Genomic DNA, 22,141 nt, shown 5'->3' with positions numbered 1-22,141 from the left:
TAAAACATTAATACTTGTTTATCACTTCAAAATAAATAAATAAACTATTATAATAGCTCCAGGAAAAACCAAACTTGGTGACCATTGCTAAAACTCTCAAACCACATCTTCATGTCTGTTTCAAAGTATTAATTGTTTTCTAAAGCCAACAAACCTTAGGACTCTCCCCTTGAGCAATATATTTACCCGATTATTTCATATACACGTCTATATGAAGGTTTTTATATAAAAACATATTCATAACATCAAACCGAAACAATAACCAATTCTAATTAACTGCAGTTGACATAAGTATACAAACCAAATAAAGATGAACAACAAGTGAAAAAAAGTTCAAGATAATCACACCATAAGTATGTGTATAACCCTTGGCAACCAACCGTATTTTGTATCTATTAATAGAGCCATCAAAGTGATACGTTATCATATGCACATATTCTTACAACCAATGATTGTACCACCAGCACGCAAGTGACATAACACCCAAGTAACACATGAAAGTAAAGTAATTATCTCTTCATCCATAACATGTGTTTTACTTACTCCAAACAAATTTTTTTACAAGAACCTAGGAATAGAAAAAGAAAAAAACATGAAACCAACATGATCAAACAATAAAGGTATATAAAAATAAAGGGTATTAGTTACTAGAGTTCGATTATGCTGGTTTACATAACGCTACAAAATGATCGATATTATCAGAGACATGTTCAACTCACTAGAGGTGCATCTAACGGATTGGACAATAGTAGTGGAAAAGATGGAGGGGCCGAACTGTTGGCCAAAAGGATCTACTTCCAAATTAGTATGTGATGAGGATAAAGTATCATACTCCCTTGACTAGAAATATCATTAAAAAAAATAATGCTAGAAAGATATAAAATAGCTGATCAACATGAGAAGACCCAACAAAATAAGTACTCTTGAAAGACATAACATCAATAAAAATAAAATACTTATGAGAAATAGAATCATAACACTTATACCCTTTTCGAATTTCTGAATACCAAAAACACACACACACTTAACCGCCCACAATAACAAGTTATCTAGGGAAACTCTAACAATCTGAACAAACACAACCAAAAAACTCGTAGACGAAGATCAAATAATCGGGACTAAGGTTTAATGACATTGAATGGAATATTACTAAGCAACACTAAAGATGGTGCTCGATTAATTAGATAACACATAGTACATGTTGCTTCCACCAATATGACTTTCGAATATTCATTTGGAGAAAATAAATATGAGTCACATAAAACAAATGTCTATTTTCTCTCTCAACTACCCCACTTGGACGAAGTTTTCTGTGCAAATGGATGCTCCAATAGAAAACGTCAATCATATGTTGATATAGAAGTGGCTAATTCAAGGTGGCAAGAAGTTCAACTTGTATCAAAGTAATAAATGTTACCTTTCTCATATCTTGTATTAATTGTCTACTTAAAACAAAACAGTTCAATTGAGAGATTATTTTAACAATAGATAACAATGTGATTGGAAGTTTAGGTACATGTACAAAAGATAATGACACTTCAATAATACTTTCATCATCGACTTGAGATTGTGACACATCAACCAGGGTAACATATACAACTTATGAAGAAGGATGAAAGAGTAAATACAAATTATTATTTGTCATATGTGTTGAGACACCAAAATAAAGACCCAACTACTTGAAAAAGCTACCTAAAAATCGTAATACCTATGTTAACAAATGAAGTATTTGCATTAGAAAAGTGTTTGGTTGATTTTAAGAACTACGTTGACTTGTTGTAGATGACCCACTTTTCCATTTATTAAATAACTTAAACTAATTCATCAATAAAATTATTCTCCCCCTTTGAATTCTCAGGAACTCCAACTACACTATTATTAGCCACCGATGACTTATAAAACCTCTCCCAACACTATGTATGTTCAACCCTGCTATAATGATAATAAGTTCTATCATCTCTGCCATAACATTTGTAATCGTCTCTACCACAACCTTCGCCACTACTTTTTCCAAAAGTAAATAAAACAAAATTATCTTGAGAACATAAACATTTTCTTACTGTGTTCCATGCAAAAACCTTACAACATCCAACTTAGCCTATTGTTGCCTCAACTTTGTATTATCAATAATGTGTGGATAATAGACCAAAACTCTTGTAATAAATTGTTTAACGTATTGATAGAAGCAAAGTTCTTTGTGATGAAGTGTTTACTAAGTAACATATCACACTCTGTTGACCTTATTGAATCGTTGACAATTTGGAAAGAATTTCATACAACTCAGACAAATTGTTCTTATGGGCATATGCTATTTTAAAACTTCTCGAATCTCCTTAGCAATAGCAAAAAAATATTACTTGACTCTATACAGTGAAATCCCTAAGAACAATTTTTTTTACATTAGGCCTTTAGGAAAATTCTCATGGCTTTGGACCATACCAAGTAATTTTTTGTCATTCATTTACATCAACTTGAGCATTTTTGAAGCAACCTCAATAGTAGTAGACACAGCTATGACTTACTATGTTTGATCAATCAATGATCGATTAATTAAATCAATATTTCTAATTGATAGATCAAACAACAAATATTTTCTCTTTATAATTGGTTAGGACTCTCTAAATGACTGATCAATAGCATGGGATGACATCATAAATTGAGGAGAGGATTAAAATAGGTATAAAAGGATGGGTGTCGAATAATTCCTCAAATATTTTGTAGTTCTTATCATTTAGTGTGGGCTATCACAAGCAAAATAATTTAAAAATTATTTTTAAATACATCCTAGACATATTATATATTTAGAAAATCCCAAGCTTATAATTCGTGAGAAGGAAGTCAAATATTATATATTTATAATCCGGAAAAGTAACATATTACGATCCCTAATAGAATTTTACAGATAGGTTTGGTGTGGGCTTACTTTACATTTTCACAGGAACTGACAGTCCATCTCTCGCTCTCTCTCTGCATTACCGCCCCGCTAACAGACCAAGATAGAAGAAAGAATCTGATTTCTAGGCCTCAACAGACACGGAAAGGTGGGTTTCTCATCACAGACTGAATCATAATAGAGTTTACAATCCAAGGGCACCGAGGGGCGTCTTTCCTTGCCCGGCCTCGAAGTAGAAGATGAGCATGGCCAACATGGCGATACGGGCGTGCTTGATTTCTGCCAACTTCAGTCTCTCGAGCTTCTCCGCATCCGGGATGTAAACACCGTCTTTGATCGTTCCGGCCAGGCTCAGTGGGTCGAAGAACTTGCCGCCGGGATAGCCTTGGTCGCCGGTGGCATTGGCGAAGTTCTCCGCTGTTTTGGACCAAGGGGTGGCCCATTCCACGGACTGTGACTCGGGGTTGAAGAAGTCCACCCATCTCTTGCTCTCGACCCAACCCATGAGAAGGAGTTGGGTTCCGAGAAGGGAACCGAAGGAGAAAGGAGCAATGGCGCCCGGGTCAGCACCTGCCTCGAACCAGGGGATGCCACTCCAGGCCTGACCCACGAAGATGCCGACCACGGCGGCCATGGCCCATCGGCCGTGAATCAACTCCGCCTCTCTGTACCACTTGAGGAAGGCGGGATCCTTGCCTAGACCCAGGGGGTCGAATCCATAATCTCCAGGAAGCCTGCAATATTTCATCATAGGTCACACAGTTGGCACCTGCAGTGAAGAAAAAGAGAGAAAAAAAAAAAAAAAACTGAAACGGAAGCTGAAATGAATGAAATCGGTGAAATGTCAGTCGAGCTGGGGGCATTTCAATTTGAGCAGACTATGACTTATAACTCACATTATCTGTCTCTAATACGAAGTCAATTTTCCAGTATAACGTAATAGCTCTCCACAATCCAAACTCGGAAAATTAATGAAGAAAAGCAGAGCAGGGGCGTCTAGCGGCGGTGGCATTCTTTTCGGACATAGTAATGGAACTTATATGGTACTGTTAAATAAAAAAGAATGCTACAGTCGATCGGCTGTCTCGTCGAATAGAGCAACCGTCTTCCAAAAAATTACGCTTCAAGAAAACTGAGTAGGAGTAACTTACGAGCCATCGAGCCATTCTGGGTCAACGAAGTTGCCACCACCCCTAACACCGGGGACCCAAGATTTCTTGGCGGCAGCGGCGGCGACAATGAATCTCTTAGGGGCAAGGCTTATGCCTCCAACCGTGCTTCCGGCAATGGAAGACGATAGTAAGGTGCGGCCACTCTTTGTTCCTGACAAGAAGGGGGACCCCAAAATTGCAGCAGAAGTTGCAGCCACAGCCATGATCGAGAGCTGATCGGACTGAGAATGGTGAAGGGTGAGCACTTAAGCTCGCTCTGTAGTGTGACGATTTATCGATGCGGAGGAGAGAGAAGAAAAATCTGGAGAAATCTTGCGAGTGGATTTCCAACCAATGAGATGGGTTTCTACATCCATATCTCACGATTTGCACCATACACGTGGACCTTACTTGAGCCGCTTACTTGTCTCCCAGTTCCGAAAACTAGAATATCCAGCTTCCCCTCCCTCTCCCGGCATCTGAACCAGATCGGACATGCCGGCCCTTGTTGTGCATCTTGAACCGGATCGGACGGTCCGATGAATTGGATTTTAATTCGGATCAAATATGAGTAAAAGAGATATCTTAATAAATAGATATATCATGATTAAAAAAAAAAATAATAATAATAATAATAGTAAATCTTATTTTTTTTCTAAAACAAAGATTCGCGGTTGAGATAGTCCGGTGGGAGGGCTCCGATCCCATTTGCTGTTCAATGTCCTCTCTGTATTCATTTCCGCCATTTTCGTTGTAATGGAGAACTTATTGAGTGAAGCCCATCAGACTCTGTGGCGATCCATTAAGGCTTCTAATGGGCTTCTATCTTGGGATGATCGAGGGAGCAGACTAAAAGAGGTTGCTTCAAAGAAACAACAACAAGGCTTTTGGAGAACAAACAAGAAAGAAAAGCCTACGGAAAGTTCTGGTCTCCAAACCTAGTCACATCACATGGAAAGGCCACACGCTTTTTTTTTATACGAACTCGTCTTTTAAAACCGGATCAGTCAGTAAAGGAAAAATTCGCCAATCCCATCACGATTAATCCTCCATTTTAGTCTCCGTTTTCGCAGCTCCAACGGCTCTTTGATCAGCCGCCGTAGCAGATCTGCAAACAGAAACACTGAAAAGCTGCAAATCCGCCTCCTTGAAATGCCAGAAATACCCTCTTCTTCTCGCTGATTAAGCAAACCCGAATTTCAAATCAGGCAAGGATACGTTTATGGGAACGTCTCTATCGCCTCTATGATTATCGCCACGAACAACCAGAACGCTTGCCTTGCACTCTTTTCCAATTCCGCTTACAAAAACTAACTCCGCGTTGCAACCGAAGCTACCAAACCCCTTACGCGCACTCCTCTCAGATCTGTACTTGAAGACCCTTGGTTTTTTTTTCTTCGCCGCGAGTTAATCAGACTTAGCTCTTCTCTTTCTCAAGCCGGATCAAGATGTGTTGCTCCGGGAGGGTCTGCATGTGCTGCACTTTTTTGATTCTCGTGGTCGTTTTGATTTCGTTCTTGTTCGGGTTTCACGTTTTCACCGATGGATTTCACAGGTTGAAGGATGTTTTCCATGAAAGCACTGGAGGAAACCAGCCGTTCCTCTATGATGGAGGCAGACCCTTCTTGGGCTTCGGAGCTCCAATTGCTCATTAATTCAATGGTTTCGTTTTGCTCTCCTTTTTTTAACCATCTATTTTATTGTAGTGCCTCGGGTATCCCTCGATTCTTTGGATTTAGGGTTCTGTTCGTTGTGAATAATTGTTGGTTTTGTTTCTGATATTGTAATGGGATGTTGGGAATTCAAAGGGATTGTTTTTATTGGACAATGCATTGGATACACTCATCTTCCGCAAATTCGAGTTTCTGTTACACAGTCATGTACGTGCGTTGGGCAAATCGAAAGATTCCCCTGTTTGATCTCGTTCCTACCAATTTTACTTTGTCAGCAACGTTGCGGAATATCTTGAAATTTTGTTAATGGGAAGTCGAAGTCTGCGTTACTAGTCGACTGGGGCTCGATTGTCGACAACTCCGTTGGTCGTCTGGAATGCTAGTGGAATAGAGAGGGTTTGTAGAGATAATGTGCTTGGTACCTATCCAAGCAATAAGTGAAGATCCAAGAGGGCTTCTTGTTGTTGTTGCTCCCGCTTTTCCGGTGGAACAGCTCTCTGAGTTGGTAAACGAACCCCCTCATGAGTTAAATTAGCAGCTGGGCTTGCCCACCCTACAATACAAATTGTGATCCCAGCAAACAACTACCTTTATAAGCGGGTTAAAAGTAAAAATAAATAAAACGTCAGAGAATTAATATTTCTAACTAATGTTCGAGAAGGGAATTGCTTGAGCAACATCAATTGGGCCGACTAGCAGTGTCAAAAAGAACTCCCGCAAAGTCTTGATGGCTTTAACGGTGTTCAATTATCATAATCTCTCACGTACGTACATTGACTCTAATAAGAGACTCGACACCCAAAAGAAACCAATAATGGCTACTCATCGCTACAACAGTTTACTCCAAACTCTGCTTAAAGGGTGTCTGCCCATAGGGCCCTCCTGACCTCGTCACGGAAGGTGCCATTTCAACTTTTTCAAAAAGCAGTTGTAGAAATAGTTAAAAAATCAACAAAAGCCCATCTAATAATTCATCAGACCATAGGTTATAATATTAAGATGCAGTGTCAATAAAAACATCACTAGTATAGAGTATATTGTAAACTTGCTCAGTGAATCAGCAAAATTTGATTTAATGTACAATATATTTTCCAAAAAGGAGTTGGTTAAGAAAATCCATTTGGCCTTGCTCCACTTTTTGTTGATCTACTTTCTGACTCGGCATGGGCAAGAGCAGCATCAACAGCCTGTGTCCGCCAGAGTGTTTTTCATTAGATGAAAGTAGGTTATCACTAGTAAAACTAGTATGAATTAAAATTACCTGAAGCATGGGTAGAACAAGAAGACCCACTTGATTGCGGTAATCAGATTGGATCGAGTCTCTCAATGCCTGCAAGTTTTAATAATTTCAGATATCAAAGCATAAGCAAAGAACCATTTTACACTTTGGCCAACCATACCTCAAGCTTAGTGTAGATCTTTGACAAAGCATCTTTCAATCTGTCCACCTGTAGTTCAAAACCAGTGTAAGTGAAAATACCCAGAAAGGAAGATCATTTTCGAATGAAGCAACCAACTGATCTGCATGCACTATAAGGTGAATGAAGGTCTTCAAAGGTAGGGTGAAGTGAATAATATGAAAATTATAATACCCGAGAGTCAAGTAATAAAAATGTATATTGGCTTTTACATTGTGTGCGTCTGTGTTTGTGAGAGAGAGCTCTTAAAAATTATTTCAACTTCACTAACTGTACCAATTTTTAATTTAATTTTCAAATTCGAATTAGATCAAATTAAAACTTGATTTATTTTTATCGAACATTTATTTATAATTCCAAGAAATCACGATTGGGATTTTTTTATTTTCATTAATTTTAATGATAAAATAAAGATAATAACATTATTATAAATATATAAAAGTCAATGTCCTTCTTGTCATTAATATGACTTTTCTAAGGAAGGAAAAATTAGGTGTAGTTATGTTGGCAGGGGTATAAAAGGATTGGATCGGGTCCAAATCCTGGAATTCCGGATCCGATCCAATTATGGATTTCCGGATATCCGAAATCCGATTCGGAAAACTATCTAAAATCAGACATTCGGATCCGATCTGTTCGAATGATACTCGGATACGAATTTCTGTAATAAAAAAGAAATAAAAATAAAAAAATACCTAAATTTTTGAAAAAAAATAGTAAAAAATTATTTAAATAAAAAAAATTAAAGAAACATGAGATAAAATGGTAAAATTTGGGACAAATTAAGGGAATTGAGGTTTTCCCCATTTTGGATCCAGATCTATATATATTCTGATTCTAAATCCGAAATTTTTATTTCGGATCCGAATATCCGAACAAGATTCGAAGATCCAATTTTTTTGGGATATTCTCGGATATATTAGATCCGGATGCGTTTACAGCCTCCTTTCCCTCTCTTATAAACTAACTGTTCATTATTTTCTGCAAACGACTTTGCAAGTAAATGAACTGTCAACCCTAAAAACTTTTTAGGGTTTTAATAGATGCTTTTCAACCAATTGTTGATTTTCTTGTTAAATAGGCAAATCATCCAGGCATTCTCATGAGAACAAGGCCAGATAATTATCCAATTCTGGAGACCACCGTTTAGATAAAACTTTTATACTTCCTATGACAACAACTAGTTACATTGTTAAAATGAACTATTGCTAGGAAATCATGTATGCAATATTAGGGTCTTACCTGCAAAGCCATGACGGATGGACTAATTTAATGAGCTCCTTCAACCAGTATCACTAAAAATATGTCTAAAGTGATAATTATGAATTACCTTTCCATATAAATATGCAGTTGTAATTGGATAGGAAGACCAAAAATGGCGAAGTAACTCCTCCATTGACTTCCAATGCTGAAAGTTAAAAAAAGGTTGAATATCACAAACATTTATTTTTACTTAAATCTACACCTCAGATTACTTGTTCCATCAACACAGACTAAAATACCAATACATTTTGCAGTAAGCAGATAAGAGTGGTTCAATAGAGCCCCCAAGTAAATAATCTAGACATAAAAAGAGACTGATATAAAGGACAATAAATATAGTCAGACATAAACTTCCTAGAAACAAGATATTGCAACCAAACCAAAAGATACGCAATAAGGAATAAAGTAGCTCATATGGTTTATGCCAGAACAAGGACAAAGAAATAATGTTCACTCACATGCAAGAGTTCATCTCTTATACCACGAGGAAGGCTATCAAGGACCTCATCTTGACAATCCTTCCCAAGAATAAATTTGTTTCCAGAGGGTTGAGTTAAGGCATTCATTACCTGTAACAATATTAACATTAATTGCCAGAAAGTGTCAGAGTTAATGATCTTGATATGTTTTAGTAAACAAAAGTATTATTTATTTTTCTTTTTTGAGAAAGGGTGCATAAGAACAACAAAAAAGTGTTATGAAATGTTTATACTGGTGTCCCAAAAATATGTTTATACTGATCAAATGCAGTCCTATCCTTGGGCTTCTCTCTGAGGGAATATAAAACTTGTTGCAAAGCTTTACCTTCAGGGACACCTCGGGCTTAACAACAGGGCCATTCAATCCAACAGATTTCAACTTAGAAATCTGTTGACCCAATGAGTCAAATGTCTTCTCCGGGCTCAGGTTACAGTTTGCTGACTTAAGACTTGCTCCAGCATCCCTTAAGGCTCTTAGTGCATTGGCTTGTTGAGAATCGAAGTAAGCTCGGGGATCCTGGCAGAAGAATCAGAAGTACCTATTCAACGAAGGCAACATATAAGAAGCATCTTGTGGCAACTGATTCATACCTTTATACATAGAGGTGCAATGGGAAGACCTCGAGGACCCTGAAGATCCTCGATCTCAGTCATTCGAGATACCCTTTCAGACTGTTCCTGGTCCACATTGTCATCCGAAGCTTCAGCAGCCAATTCTGCTTCAAAAAGTTAAACCAAACATGATTCAGATCTCAAATAACCTCCAAATGATAAATACCTCTTGAGGCATGATCTTTCTCCAGGACAAAACTCAAATCTGTAAATATTAGATGCGTGCGGTCAATCCTAGGAGCCACCACTTGAAGCAGATCACCAAGGATAGACCATTAATCTTGCATTCCATCAATGAACAAGCAAAAAGAAAAACTTTTCACATTTTACCAACTATGTTTATTCACTTCATGGTGGCAGTACTCAAACTCTGTTAGAGATATGGGACAAGAGATTTATGAAACAGAAAACCACAACCTTGTATAGACCAACAAAATGCATTTTGAGTCATGTCGTGGGTCGGTACCTACAAGTGCTCTATGTCTATCAGCTGCACTTTAATATGGCAAAGCAAGAGCTAGCCGTATGAGTGCCACAAGTACAAAATAAAGCAACTCACTAACCCAAGAATGGGACTTCAAGAGGAACAAAATATTTATGATCAGTGCAAAGATCAGATAACAACTTGAAAAAACCATATGATTCAAAATTAAAATGAGCACCAGCATTGCTAACCCTGTTTAGACCTTGCAAGTGCTTCTGCAACAGTCCTTGTATCACCCAACTCAACATCTGCATTCACATCATGAACCAATCATTGGACAAAAGTATTAGCTTCACATTCAGAACTGCTCCCAGGAACACACTCAGTAGACTCAGATGCATTGTGTCAACAGCAAACAGTCCGAGTCAAAAAGCAATAACACCAAGAACTGCACTATGTGGCTGAGTTGGTGTTATCTCGCATTAAAATCCGTTTAATAAATGTAAAATTGAGACTAATACAATTAAAAGATTATTAATCTTTAATACACTTAAAGATTACTAACATGTATGAAGAAAGCATATACTTGTCCTACCTAAGGCCTTCCCTTCAAGAACAACAGCAGCATGGCGATTAAGATCTTGTGAAAGTGTCCTCCTATATAGCTCATACTCTGCATCATTACTCTCCTTAATACCATCGCGGCGAATTCCATGGTCCTACAGACAACACAATATGGATAAGAATATTTTCAGATTATAAAATAGCATGAAAATTTTATTTAAATTTTACTTGATGGACAAAGCTTTTGTTGATATTGCAAAGTATACACGGGTCTTTTGTACCGGAAGATGCAAATAATCATCCCCTACATCAGCCACCATATTCAAAGTTGGGTCAGCCTGTCTGATCTGCACAATGCACATGCAAATAAGAAAAATTAAATAATATGTTCTTTTCTAAAAGGAATTTAAAGAAGTTATAAATTGTATTATGTAGTACAAGAGAAATCACCTTTCTGCGAGCTTCACTTGCAAGTATGTCATCATGCTTAAGAAAAACAGCAAGCTCTTCATCTTCAGCTGCCTCCGCAGCAGCTGCCACAGCATTTTTGGTCCTATGAAGATATTCAGCTCTACAATATTTTGTCCAAAAATCTTTCTCTGTCATCTGCAGACGGTAAAATAAAATGTAGGATCCAACCAAAATGTTGAAATTTTGGCAAAGAAAATAATTCACTAACTGATTCATTTTTTATTTTTATTTTTTTGAAAATGATGTATATATACAGAGAAAATTATAAAGGACAAAGGAGCAAATCCTTAACAATAATAGATTGAAGGGTTGCTCCCTGCTTAGCAAGCACATCTGCTGCCGAATTTGCAGATCTCGGAATGTGAGACCAAATACAAAAAAATTGAGAGGCAATTTCTAGAATCTCTCGAAAAAATGTCCCAATGGTGCCACAGGGGGGGGGGGGGGGGTGGGGGGGTGGGAAGAGCACAATCGCTCCGACCACTAACTGATTTCATAACTGAGTACAATGAGTCTTTATTTATAATAAAAGAAACAAAGAAAAATTATATTACAATTAAACTCCCCATATCCCAACTACACCCAAACTCTATCTTCTAAAGATAAGTCCTAGAATAATTAAAGAACTGAACCTAAATAAAAAACTAAAATAACAAAAACTCCTCTATAAAGAAAAAAGTTTTGTAAAACTTCCTCCAATGAGACTCCTATAAGATTATACCATACTAATTTTTGCTCTGTGAGAGTCATGTAAGACGACTCTTCCACACCTGGTCTTCAACACATCTCTCCAAAAAATAATTCTTTCATGTGAAGCAATTAAGTTAAGAGTATCCTAACCTTGTTGGGAACAAGGTTCAGAAATGCCTGATGAACAACTGGTTTTTCAGCAAAAATCTGAAAGTAAATCACAATCATTAAGAGAAAACAATCTCTAAAGAAAATTGTAGACCAAAAATTACCAGGCACAGAGAAATCAAAATAGGTGAATAAGGTGCACAGCTAGCACAAGGACTGACAATAAATTATCATAAGAATAAAATAGTGACAGCTGATGTTTCATAAAACATAAAATTTGTATCTATTATTTTCTATTTGTTGAACTGAAAATAAGACAGAGATAAAAGTAATTATCCAGGAGAGACTATTTTCTGATGGTATTCATATTCCTAAACAGTAAACACACTGAACCACCACAACGAAATGGAAGAAGAATCTTTTAGAAAGGCTTGATTTTTGTAATGGCATGTCATTTAGCATTCCATCAAATGCTTCCAGAAATAGATGTCCAGGCAGGTCCTTGTTACTTTAGAATTTGGGAAAACAGATTATTTGTGATCAGTCTTCATTGCAATAAATAAGGGAAGTGAAGAAGGCTTTATCTCTGTTGTTTTTGGAACTTGTTCCTCAAAAGGAAAATTCATCCGCTAATCAAATGATTCAACTGGCTTCCTTTTTTTCTTCAAAATTTCCAAACGCAACTAAAAATAATTATCTTGGATGGGGTCTTTTCTGATGGTATTTATATTTGTGAACACAGACAACAATCAATCATTTGTTCCTTCATTGTCCTTTTGCAACTGAAATATGGGATGCTTATTGTTATCAATTTGGTCTTTCCACTCTTTTCCAGCTAATCTTGTGGATTGGATTTCAGAGTTCTCTACTTACCCATTGCGACATTTGGGAAAATCTCTTTGGAAACTAACAGGTCAGCTGTTATATGGGCTATAAGGCTGAAGCAAAATGAGAGAATTTTCTCTAATAAGAGTAGCTCCATAGGTGTATTTATAGAAAAATCAGTGCATTTAGAAATTTTCATGGCATCAGCTTTGCCAGCATTTTCATCACTACTCTGGATAGGCTTCGGGATTAAATTGGAGAAGCTTGGCCGTCTGTCGTCCAGTAAGGGTGATTCATAGGAAGCATGGAAACCACTGGCTGTTGGTTACTTCAAGCTTAATTTTGATGGGAGCTCCAAAGGCAATCCGGGACCAGGTGGAGTTGGCAGCATTGTCAGAAATCATTAGGGTGTTTCTCTTCTAACATTTTCAGGGTCCATTGGCGACGTGGATATTACAATGGCAGAAGTGACAGAAGTTCTTGAAAGTTTTCGCCTATATCGGGAATGTTTTCACAACCTTTAATCATAGAGGGTGACTCTCTGGTTGTAATATCTTTGGGGAAAAGGGATGACTGAACCTCAGGTGCTTTATAGGCAATTCCTTCAAATTACAGATTTAATGACTCTACAGATCTCATGGCGGCACATCCATCATTATGGAAATTCAGTAGCAGATTCCTTAGCTAAAAATGGAATCTCCTTTCAACAGTTAGTTGTGAATTGGGGTGACACTAAGCCAAAACGGTTCACAAACTGTTCGAGCTCGACTCGAAAAAAACTCGGTTCAGTTCAGTTTTTACTTGAGCTAGGCTCGAGCTCAAACTTGAAATAAGGCTTGTTAAGTATAACAAGCCAAACTCGAGATTTTCCAAGTTCAGGTTGTTAGCTCGTGAGCCGATTCGTTAGCATAATTTTTTTTTAACAAAAATACCCTTTAATCTAATTATGCTCGTAAATTCCCTCTTTAGTTGGTTGATAGTTGCTCTTATTTACCTCAAACCTCAAAGACGATCGATCATTCAACCCTTTTGGGCCCTCGACATCCAATGTTGTTGTTTGCCAATAGAATAAACACTATTGATGGAGGTGTTTGCTCTTTCTTTTAGGTCTATCAAGTTGGTTATTATACATTAGTATGCTCCACTGCAAAGTCTTGGACTCCTTTGTGATACCTTGCAGTTCAATGGTACCAAGGTTATCACAATATTCTCTTTATTTTATTTATTTTTTATTTATTTTAGAAGTTTTAAATGTAGGTCGGGATCGAACTCAATTCCAATTTTAAGCTTGAGGCTGAGCTCAAGTTCGAAGTATTCAGATCAAGCCAAGCTCGAACCTGCATATGTTCGAGCTTGGCTCGGCTTGATGCCACCCCTAGTTGTGATATGAATATGAGCTTCCTCACTTCACATTAATTCATTGTATTTTCTGTTTGGCCTCTTCTATAAAAAAATTTTCTATTTCCATTTCCCATATTCTTGTAATCTCTTACTCTTGTTTTTAATTTAATACAATTATTCATCATCCAAAAAAACGGAGGTAAATAGAAGAAGCAGTTTCTAGTTTAAGAACAGAATGTATATTTAAAAACGCTTACATAAGAAAGAAAGGACATCCTGTTTTAAAAGTAAATGTAAAAAAAAAAAAAGAACTCAATGCAGAAGAAAATCAGTAGTATACAAATAAAGAAGCAAAGGCACAAAACAGCCATACCTGATGGATGATCTCTGGAGTCAAACTGAATGTGACTTTATTGGTCTGGAAATACAACACCCTTGAAATTCTTAGAAAGTCCACAAGTAGAGTATTCAGATAAAAATTGAAAGGATACAGAAGAATAAGATCAGACAATTTGCACATGCAAGCCACAATTTTGAATGACTTCTATCAATGTGTTATACACTCAACAATGCATGCAACAGACATAATTTCAACAAAGTAAATGCACTAAAGAAAACTGTAACACATCTTCAAATTCAGGTCGCATAAAGCACTAGAATGTGAATAGAAAACTTAAATGAAGAGAATCTTGTACCCGACCATCAGTTAATGGCCTGACATCAGCAAGCATAGCACTTTTAAATCCCACTCGCTGCTGTGATGATTGATTAGCCTCAGAATTAAGCAATCTCTGCTTCCAAAAGAAAATAAAGAGAATATCAGGTAGCTGTTGACCATTAAAGTGAAGATAGTGTGTATGGTAACAATCCAGGTACAACTTCTGGGCAATATACTTTTATTTGATGACCCACATATCTCACCTCAGTCAAGTGGTTAACTATATAAATTATTATAGCAGATAGCATGACTGCATTACCGATTGTAACTTCCATATATTTTTTGGCATAAATCATGTTTGATATGAAGCTTTTGCATTGACCTTTATAATAGAATATGCTTTTCTTGAAAATGCTTGATAGTAGAATATTAAGCCAGTGCTTCTAAAATAACACTTCAAAAACCCACTATCTGTTCCCTTTTGCCCAATGGCACATACATTGTTGTGATTTAACTCTAACCAGATCAGGAATATAATGCAAGCTCTGGGACAAGATAATTATAGACCTTTCTTGTTGCCCAAAATTCAGCTTCAGTCAACACATCATTCATGACAAATTGCTTGTGCAGTCTCTGCAGTTCACTGTGCACAATGCCTTTCAGTAACATTAACAAGAAAGAAAGAGACAGATAGAGAGAGACAGAAAGAGAGGTGGGGGCAATGAAGACTTAAATCTCCGGTTCCAAACTAGTATTTAGTTATTCAGAAAGATGAACCCCTGCACATGAACTTCTACATTTAGGATCTGGTAATTTAAGCATTATTCCTTTTTCCTTAGGTACTACTGTACTATTTTGTTGGCTAAAGTATGGTCACTATCAAGTAAGGTAAACAAAAGAAAAAAGTTCAATTAAACACCCAGTTGCCGAACTCCTGATCTCTGTGCATTGAACATGAGAAAGAAACTGATGCTTTAAGGAAGCTATCTCAAATATAGAACAAGTCCTGATATGACCGCAACGACAAAGCTCACCACAGCATTTTTTAACCACATTCAAAAAAACGACACAACCTACTTCTTATGTTTTTAAAACCGAAAAAGAGAGATCAAAGTCACATGAATCCTGAAATATATTGAGTGGGGGAGCACATCTAACATTCTAGACCGAGAAAAATTCAAAGTAACAAACAAAATTTTTAAGGGGCTAATTCTTGATTTCCAGCTGAACTGTCATTTGCTCAAACCATCAAGGTTGACATGAGATTTAATCAGAAGGTTAATAAAACTATCAACTGTTTGCTGTTAACTTAGATTTTCAAAATTTTCATGTTAATAAAGGATAAAAATTTTGTAAAGAACAATTCCTGCATCATTTCAATCATCTTTCAGTGTAAGAAAAAGAATTCTATATTCCCAGCAGACTATAGAAGTATAGTATAACATTTTTGAAAATCAAAATACAACAAAGTAATCACCTGTCCTCTTGAAGCAGCTTCATTCGATGCTCAGTTTCTGAAGTATTGAGTTGTTCATCAAATAGAGGCACAGATTTTTCAGAGACTACTTGAGTGTCCTCTTTTCCTGATGAAATGGCCTGCAACTTCCCAAGCACCTTAGCTGTTCAAAGAATATCAGCCAATACAGCCTCAGGTAATCCACATCCAGCTAGGTATGTTGGACATCCACAAAGTGCAGGTAATTTCATGAGAAAGAAAGATGTTTAGATTTTGAGACATGAACTTAAATTGTGGCAAAACATCAGATAAGCCAAACTTTCAGCCATGAAGCAAAACATTTGCATAACTACAAACCAATAAACCAATCAAGAAACTAAAAAGTAACATCGCTATAAACTTTAAAACTTACCAACAAAATCTCGACAAACGTCACGATCAGAGAATTTGTCAAACTCGAAAATATAACCTCCCTCCTGTATAAATGATCCATCAGTCATGATGTTTTTCAGGTGTCATAGACTAAGCTTGAAAAGAAGGATAAGAAATACTATGGCCAGAAATAAACAATTTTAATTTTAATATACTTGAAACAGAATGAAAATTTTCTTTTCAAATATTGATTCAAAAAGAATATCTAGTGTTTGGTTGGAGGAAACCTCTAAGGTGAGATTCAAAAGAGCTAATTTTGATCCCTCTTTGCTGAATTTATGCCCTGATAAACACAAGACATATGAGAGAAAATCAATAAACAACACAAAGCACACCAAATAAACTGTGAAAACATAATGGACGTCATTTGCATTCAGAAGAAATGTAACAATTGTTAATATTAAAATGTAGACAGCATTAGCGTCCACAGCATGTCCAAAAGTCCTATTGTCGGAACCGGTACTGACTTTTACCAACTAGTGACTAGATCAACAAAAATACACTGGACCTGCATAAGTACTGTTGTTGGTCACATTATTTGAGAAAATTCCTTGTTTCATTTTTACAGGTCCACTCAATCTAGTACAGCAAAAACTTAAGAAGCAGCCTTATAGCTTCTTAAAACTTTCACAAATCCAAAGTAACAAGTGGAACTGAGAGAAAGGTTCTCACCTTTGATGCACCTAAATCCCACATCAAGCTTGACTGATGCCCTTGGATCATTAGGAGTGAAAGTAAACTTATCTTCTGTCTTCAATGTAAAAAATAAAATAAAAAAATGAAAAAAAAATCAGATTTAAATAAAAGCATTCGACAAAGTTACTCAAGAAGCAAGTTTCTTTCCTTTCTTCTATTGAATTATAAACACCTGCACATCATAAAAAAATGTTATAAAGCTCTTAATAGAGACATGGCATACATATACTGCCATAATCCCTTCACAAAAGTACTTCAAATAAGGCATGATTATGTTTTAACAAATCGAACTGCCAGCATCATATGAAAGTGGGATTGAGATGTTACTCTCAAAAAACAAAAAACTTTTCAATGGTCCAATTGGGAAGAAAGGGTCACTCGGGAGATAAAATTCTAGCTCTCTTAAGTCTAAAAGTTTTTTCTAACAATTCATCCAAACTACTACATGAAAATAATAGCCAAGAAAATTGGAAATTTTAACTCAAGACAATCAAATTGATGATCAAACTTGATAATATTTACCGATATAATGGAGTCATGTCCCGGGAAGTAACCAATAAAGTAAAACACAAACTAATGAAGTTACGAGGACTATCTTTCTATGGTCTCCAGCCACCATTGGAGGGTTTCACTGCATCCTCGTAAATATAATAATATGTGCTTCTCAGAAATTTTCACCCATTCCAAGGAAGGTATCACTAAATTTTAAAGAACAAAGGAACTCTCTCCTCCAACGCTTTAGTAAGACTAAAAAGTCTGAAAATTACAGATAAAAGAAATATCAAACATAATTGAAAAATAGTAGTTACTTGTGTCTGTAGTTATGTTTGTAGCTAAGAGATAGAACAGGGAAATGTAGCATGGCCAGACTAGCGTTTAGAAACATTACTAGATAAGGATTGCCGACACTTAAGAGTACAGTACCACATATCTTTATGAAAAAGAGGAGAACAAAATGAATCTAAAACATGCTCATTATAATGCAGAACTAAAGTCACACGTATGCGTCAAATACTCATTACTAAGAACCCGATAAGCTGTCAAAAAATGCAAGAAGGAGAATTCGGCTGTCCAGTGAAAAGTAAGTCACAGTTTGCAGTCAACCTAACTTTCTAATACAAATCGCCCAGACACTAAGTTACACAAATATTAGGTTCCTTCTCTTAGAATGCAAGTTTATTTCATTGAATTTCAAAAACAAAGAAGTGAAGTGTGTACAAAAAGGACAAAAAATCAATGAAGGGCTGTAATGGGCAATGGATCGACCATTGAATAACTAACAAATTTTAAGAGTTTTATAACAGAAAGGATCAAAATCTCTTTACCATCTTAAGCACCCCGGGAACCCCCGGCGCCTTAGTGTTGACCCTGTACTTCGCTCGCATATTAACAACCGCCATTGTCGTGAACGAAGAGGATAGAAATACCGGCAAACGGAAATTTATAACAGGTGAGAAGTTAAGAGAGTTATTCCCCGGGATGTAGGGCTTTTTTCCCCTTTTTAACTGTTTTTCATTCACTCATCAGCTTCGGACGGCATTGAACCGATTAAGGGATGCGTCAGCGGAGGAAGGAGTGCGTGCAATGTGCTCTCGCTATCTGTTTTGTGTAGAGCGAGGCTTTTACGCTCTCTAGTCGAAACAATGGAAGACAAACATTTTCATATTCGAGTGGATTCGTAGTTCGTACAATGCGCTCGCCTTCTGGCGACAACCGTGAGACACTGGGCTCGGTTTGAGTGCGAGCCAGCCTTTTCCTCGGCGAAATTGCCTCTACAAGTCCTGACACCAATTTGATCTCTGAAGAAACTTAATTAATCAACGAATTGCTACTTAATGTTTCAAGATTATGTTCCATTTAGCTTGTATCGTTAAATTTGCCTAATCAAGAGGTTAATGTAACTTAATTAGCTACTAAAAAAATGCCTTTGATGGACCTAGTGATATCTCCGTCCGACTGTCACTCAAATAATTTTGATGGGAATGATAACAATGAGAAGACAAGCTTCAACAGCCGCGTCCCACATTTAAAGGAATCGAGTTGGCCATTGAAGCTGAAACAGTTCACGCCACGATTTGAAAACAGGTGCACCACTTAAAAAATTCATGTCAACCCAATCTGCCTTAAAAAAAACAATTTTAAGGACACATGTCTGGAAATAATTGGAGACAAGTACTCGAGTGCATCATGGTATAATAATGAGAAGGAAGGGGACACTCTTTGGATACGAAGCTAATTGTAGGACACGTGTCGATTTGTTACTGTTCCCTTAAGTCAACCAAATTAAAAGTATCGGCATGATTACAATGAGTTTTTCTCTATCTTTAATACTTCTCGTATATGTCTGTAAGGCATAAGCTTAAGTAATCAACCCTAATACTATTCCAAAACGAGTTTAAGAGAAGCCAAGTTGGTCATGGGGCTCAAGGATAGGCTCTAAAAGCCAAGGACAAATAATTCCGGCAAGGCCAAGCCTGCGATGATTCCTAACTTCACCTTTAGTCCTTTTACCTTGGCGTTGCCTATCCCACACGCACGTGTGTACGGCCTGGCACCCCCCCAGTTGGCCTCGGTAATCATTCACCACCCCCCACAATCCACATGGTTGCTTGCACGTGCACATGAGTAGAGACAACTAACAAGGGGACAACAACTCTCATGCCCGTAGCTACTTTTAATATTCGTTATATTATTATATAATCTTTGGGGCTTCGTCTTTTTATCATTACAGAAGGAAGCAAGCGTGCAAGGAAGCAAAACACACGGTGGTCCACGCCAACACTCTCTCTCTCTAGATTCATCTTTACACCTTTTCTAATCCTTTTCACTGTGTGTCAGCTCATCGTTAAAAGAAGCTCTACCTTTCATTGAACAAAACCACCGGTAAACATGGTTTCAATCCAGTCGTATCGAATTATGGAATGATCATTAATGTATTGGAGGGGCTGGATCCTAGAAGAAATTGTCATAGAAGCTGCTTCACCGTGCGACCTGTTCACTTTAGAAAAGAGGGTATGATTACTTGCAGTAGAGATATGCTCGCGTGAGATTTCGAAATCGGGTTTCACTTGTCTGAAGTGGAGCCTGTGTAAAACGGAAGAAAATCCGCGAAGAAAACAGTGAGTTTGATTTAATTCAGTAAGGTGGAGAAGACGATGAAAGATTATAAGAAAAGGAGAGAGGACGACAGCGGAGTCAACAGTGCTATGAATGAAGGAGTGGAAACTGGAAAGAGCTCTTGTACTTGAAAATGTATTGGAGCATCTCATGTAAAAAGATTAATATTAAACTGATATTATACTCACGTCCACATGTTTCCAACCAGAAAACGGCGAATCAGTCTTGCATGAGAGCGTCTCCATCTTTTCCGTGGCCAGCTTTTCCGTGCATGTCGAGCTGACAAGAGGAGAAGATGATAACAAAAGGGAAAAGATTTCATTGTTTACGACTTTTTTTATGTAAGAGACCCTCGTGTGTTGCTAATCAATCGAAAGCAGGACCTCTTTGTTGCAGGAAATGGGGTCGTGTCGAGAGTCGGAAGTCGGAGAGCTTTGGTCCAACCGACATCTCCTCGTGCCATCTCGGACAATGTGAAGACAGAGATCTCGCTTCTTATCAGATTCTCCATGACCAGCCGGAACAACCCACATTTGACTCAATCCGGTCATCGAAACGAGTCGTCCGTTGGAAATTAATCGCGTGATTTTGTTTTTTTATTTCTTTATTTCTTTTTAGTGCCTAGCTCTTAGTTTAAGAAATGATTTTGGCTCAAAACTTTCCCTGGTTTGAACAAGAGCTGTTATTTTATTCAGAAGTCGATCGACGCGAGAGGTCGGTAAAGTTGGATTCGAGAGGAGAGCAGAGTAGATTAGGTTTTTGTTTCTTCGAATGGAAGTATAGGTCATAGGGAGGGTGGTGACTGGTGACATCACTGCATCGTTTATACGACAGATCTGCAGCAGAAGTCCAAGAAAATCTCAGGAATATTTATTGGTATCCGCAAGGGAAAAAGACAGGGTGATATGGTATTCCTTGAAAGTTGAAACTAATAATTTGAGGAACCCAAGGAAAATTCATTACATATTGTTCTTTGACTCGATGGAATCATGTGATCTTCGACCCCCAGCGATTCAACTCCTTCGAGCAGAACCTGCAAAACCCTATGACAAATCAGTGGCACAGAAGGCTGCCAGTACTGAGATAGTGAGAATGAAACGACAGCTCGAGATGCTGACCACCAATCACACCCACCGAGCTTCTTGAAAGCCTCTGAAATCACTCTGTGCCTGACTTGAAAGGAACAATCAAGCTACAGAGAAGGCACTGCTTTCTCTTCTTCGTTTAGGAGTCTGCTTGAGTGCCAATTACATCCCAATTAAATTGAATTTTACTACAAAATTACTAAAGGGCGACTAACTTCCTAAGTCCCAAATTCTTGGAGGTTGTGGCAGAGGAGATCAATGGATCATGGCAACGAAAGAGTAAAAGCAACAGAATAACTTACTTATGGGTGAATTATTTGAAAACGTAAGCAAAAGTGCTGCGAGCTGAAAACAGTCTCTCGTGTCCATGCATTACGAAACATGCTATGATTTTCGGATGGCAAATCACAGCGCTGCCCATCCTCATGCGCCCCGCTTCCATGAACAAAGTCGCTTTTAGCTTAAAAAAGGAAGATTAAAGGGAAAGAAGGCTTTTCTCATGTTCCATCTAATACAAAAAAGGATACTCATTTGCAGGGCTCCATATCACGTGTCTTGATCGAACGACCAGGTGAAGATAAAGTCGCGAGAGCGACGAGGCAAGACTAGTCCCTTCGAATGTTATGGAGAAGAAGATGAATGCAGCTCATTTCTCCATTGAAGTGGGTCTCAGTCATCCCTATCAGAAAATATGATCTCGAGTTTAAATATGTTAGTCCTCAAATCCCATCTAGTAAGAGAAACTTGTGAAATATATGATATCTTAGGTTAAATCTATTAAACCA

The 22,141-nt window shown here is 37.5% G+C and overlaps 3 protein-coding genes across 4 annotated transcripts; 1 reads left to right on the top strand and 2 right to left on the bottom strand.

Moving 5' to 3' along the window:
* Nucleotides 1-2,823: 2,823 nt before the first annotated feature.
* On the bottom strand, nucleotides 2,824-4,318 carry LOC137941879 (chlorophyll a-b binding protein CP24 10A, chloroplastic-like). Its single transcript, XM_068787486.1, has 2 exons — nucleotides 4,045-4,318; nucleotides 2,824-3,627 (listed from the first exon to the last, which is right to left on the bottom strand). The coding sequence occupies exons 1-2, from the start codon at nucleotides 4,266-4,268 to the stop codon at nucleotides 3,078-3,080; spliced, it is 774 nt and encodes a 257-aa protein (XP_068643587.1). The 5' UTR covers nucleotides 4,269-4,318; the 3' UTR covers nucleotides 2,824-3,077.
* A 756-nt stretch (nucleotides 4,319-5,074) lies between these two features.
* Nucleotides 5,075-5,881, top strand: LOC137942021 (uncharacterized). Its single transcript, XM_068787687.1, has one exon. The coding sequence runs from the start codon at nucleotides 5,493-5,495 to the stop codon at nucleotides 5,697-5,699; it is 207 nt and encodes a 68-aa protein (XP_068643788.1). The 5' UTR covers nucleotides 5,075-5,492; the 3' UTR covers nucleotides 5,700-5,881.
* Nucleotides 5,882-6,698: 817 nt separating this feature from the next.
* LOC137940966 (general transcription and DNA repair factor IIH subunit TFB1-1-like) lies at nucleotides 6,699-18,754 on the bottom strand. Of its 2 annotated transcripts, XM_068786103.1 has the most exons (20): nucleotides 18,480-18,754; nucleotides 17,131-17,209; nucleotides 16,686-16,741; nucleotides 16,439-16,502; nucleotides 16,048-16,189; nucleotides 15,138-15,213; nucleotides 14,608-14,703; nucleotides 14,286-14,330; nucleotides 11,789-11,845; nucleotides 10,928-11,083; nucleotides 10,759-10,824; nucleotides 10,509-10,632; nucleotides 10,165-10,221; nucleotides 9,469-9,593; nucleotides 9,203-9,394; nucleotides 8,857-8,967; nucleotides 8,466-8,543; nucleotides 7,118-7,165; nucleotides 6,979-7,047; nucleotides 6,699-6,904 (listed from the first exon to the last, which is right to left on the bottom strand). In XM_068786103.1, the coding sequence occupies exons 1-20, from the start codon at nucleotides 18,552-18,554 to the stop codon at nucleotides 6,824-6,826; spliced, it is 1,797 nt and encodes a 598-aa protein (XP_068642204.1). In that variant the 5' UTR covers nucleotides 18,555-18,754; the 3' UTR covers nucleotides 6,699-6,823. The 2 variants fall into 2 exon arrangements, with proteins under 2 accessions (XP_068642204.1, XP_068642205.1); XM_068786104.1 differs by lacking the exons at nucleotides 6,699-6,904; nucleotides 6,979-7,047; nucleotides 7,118-7,165 and adding an exon at nucleotides 8,256-8,377.
* Between the last annotated feature and the right edge of the window lie 3,387 nt (nucleotides 18,755-22,141).

The sequence above is a fragment of the Aristolochia californica genome, unplaced genomic scaffold, assembly GCF_029961685.1.
Source record: "Aristolochia californica isolate CCGP_79_NKW_82.1479 unplaced genomic scaffold, dmAriCali1.0.hap1 SCAF_9, whole genome shotgun sequence".
NCBI lineage: Eukaryota > Viridiplantae > Streptophyta > Magnoliopsida > Piperales > Aristolochiaceae > Aristolochia > Aristolochia californica.
Note: the sequence above shows the minus strand (reverse complement) of the source record. Positions and strands in the feature narration are given on the sequence as shown.

Excerpts from the sequence above, each read along its gene's own strand:
- LOC137940966 (XM_068786103.1), bottom strand. The coding sequence starts at position 18,554 with ATGGCGGTTGTTAATATGCGAGCGAAGTACAGGGTCAACACTAAGGCG. Across the intron at positions 11,084-11,788 it reads TGAACCTTGTTCCCAACAAG|ATGACAGAGAAAGATTTTTG; the intron begins GTTAGGATACTC and ends TACCGTCTGCAG. Across the intron at positions 6,905-6,978 it reads TTGTTCTACCCATGCTTCAG|GCTGTTGATGCTGCTCTTGC; the intron begins GTAATTTTAATT and ends TGGCGGACACAG.
- LOC137942021 (XM_068787687.1), top strand. The coding sequence starts at position 5,493 with ATGTGTTGCTCCGGGAGGGTCTGCATGTGCTGCACTTTTTTGATTCTC.
- LOC137941879 (XM_068787486.1), bottom strand. The coding sequence starts at position 4,268 with ATGGCTGTGGCTGCAACTTCTGCTGCAATTTTGGGGTCCCCCTTCTTG. Across the intron at positions 3,628-4,044 it reads CCAGAATGGCTCGATGGCTC|GCTTCCTGGAGATTATGGAT; the intron begins GTAAGTTACTCC and ends GAAATATTGCAG.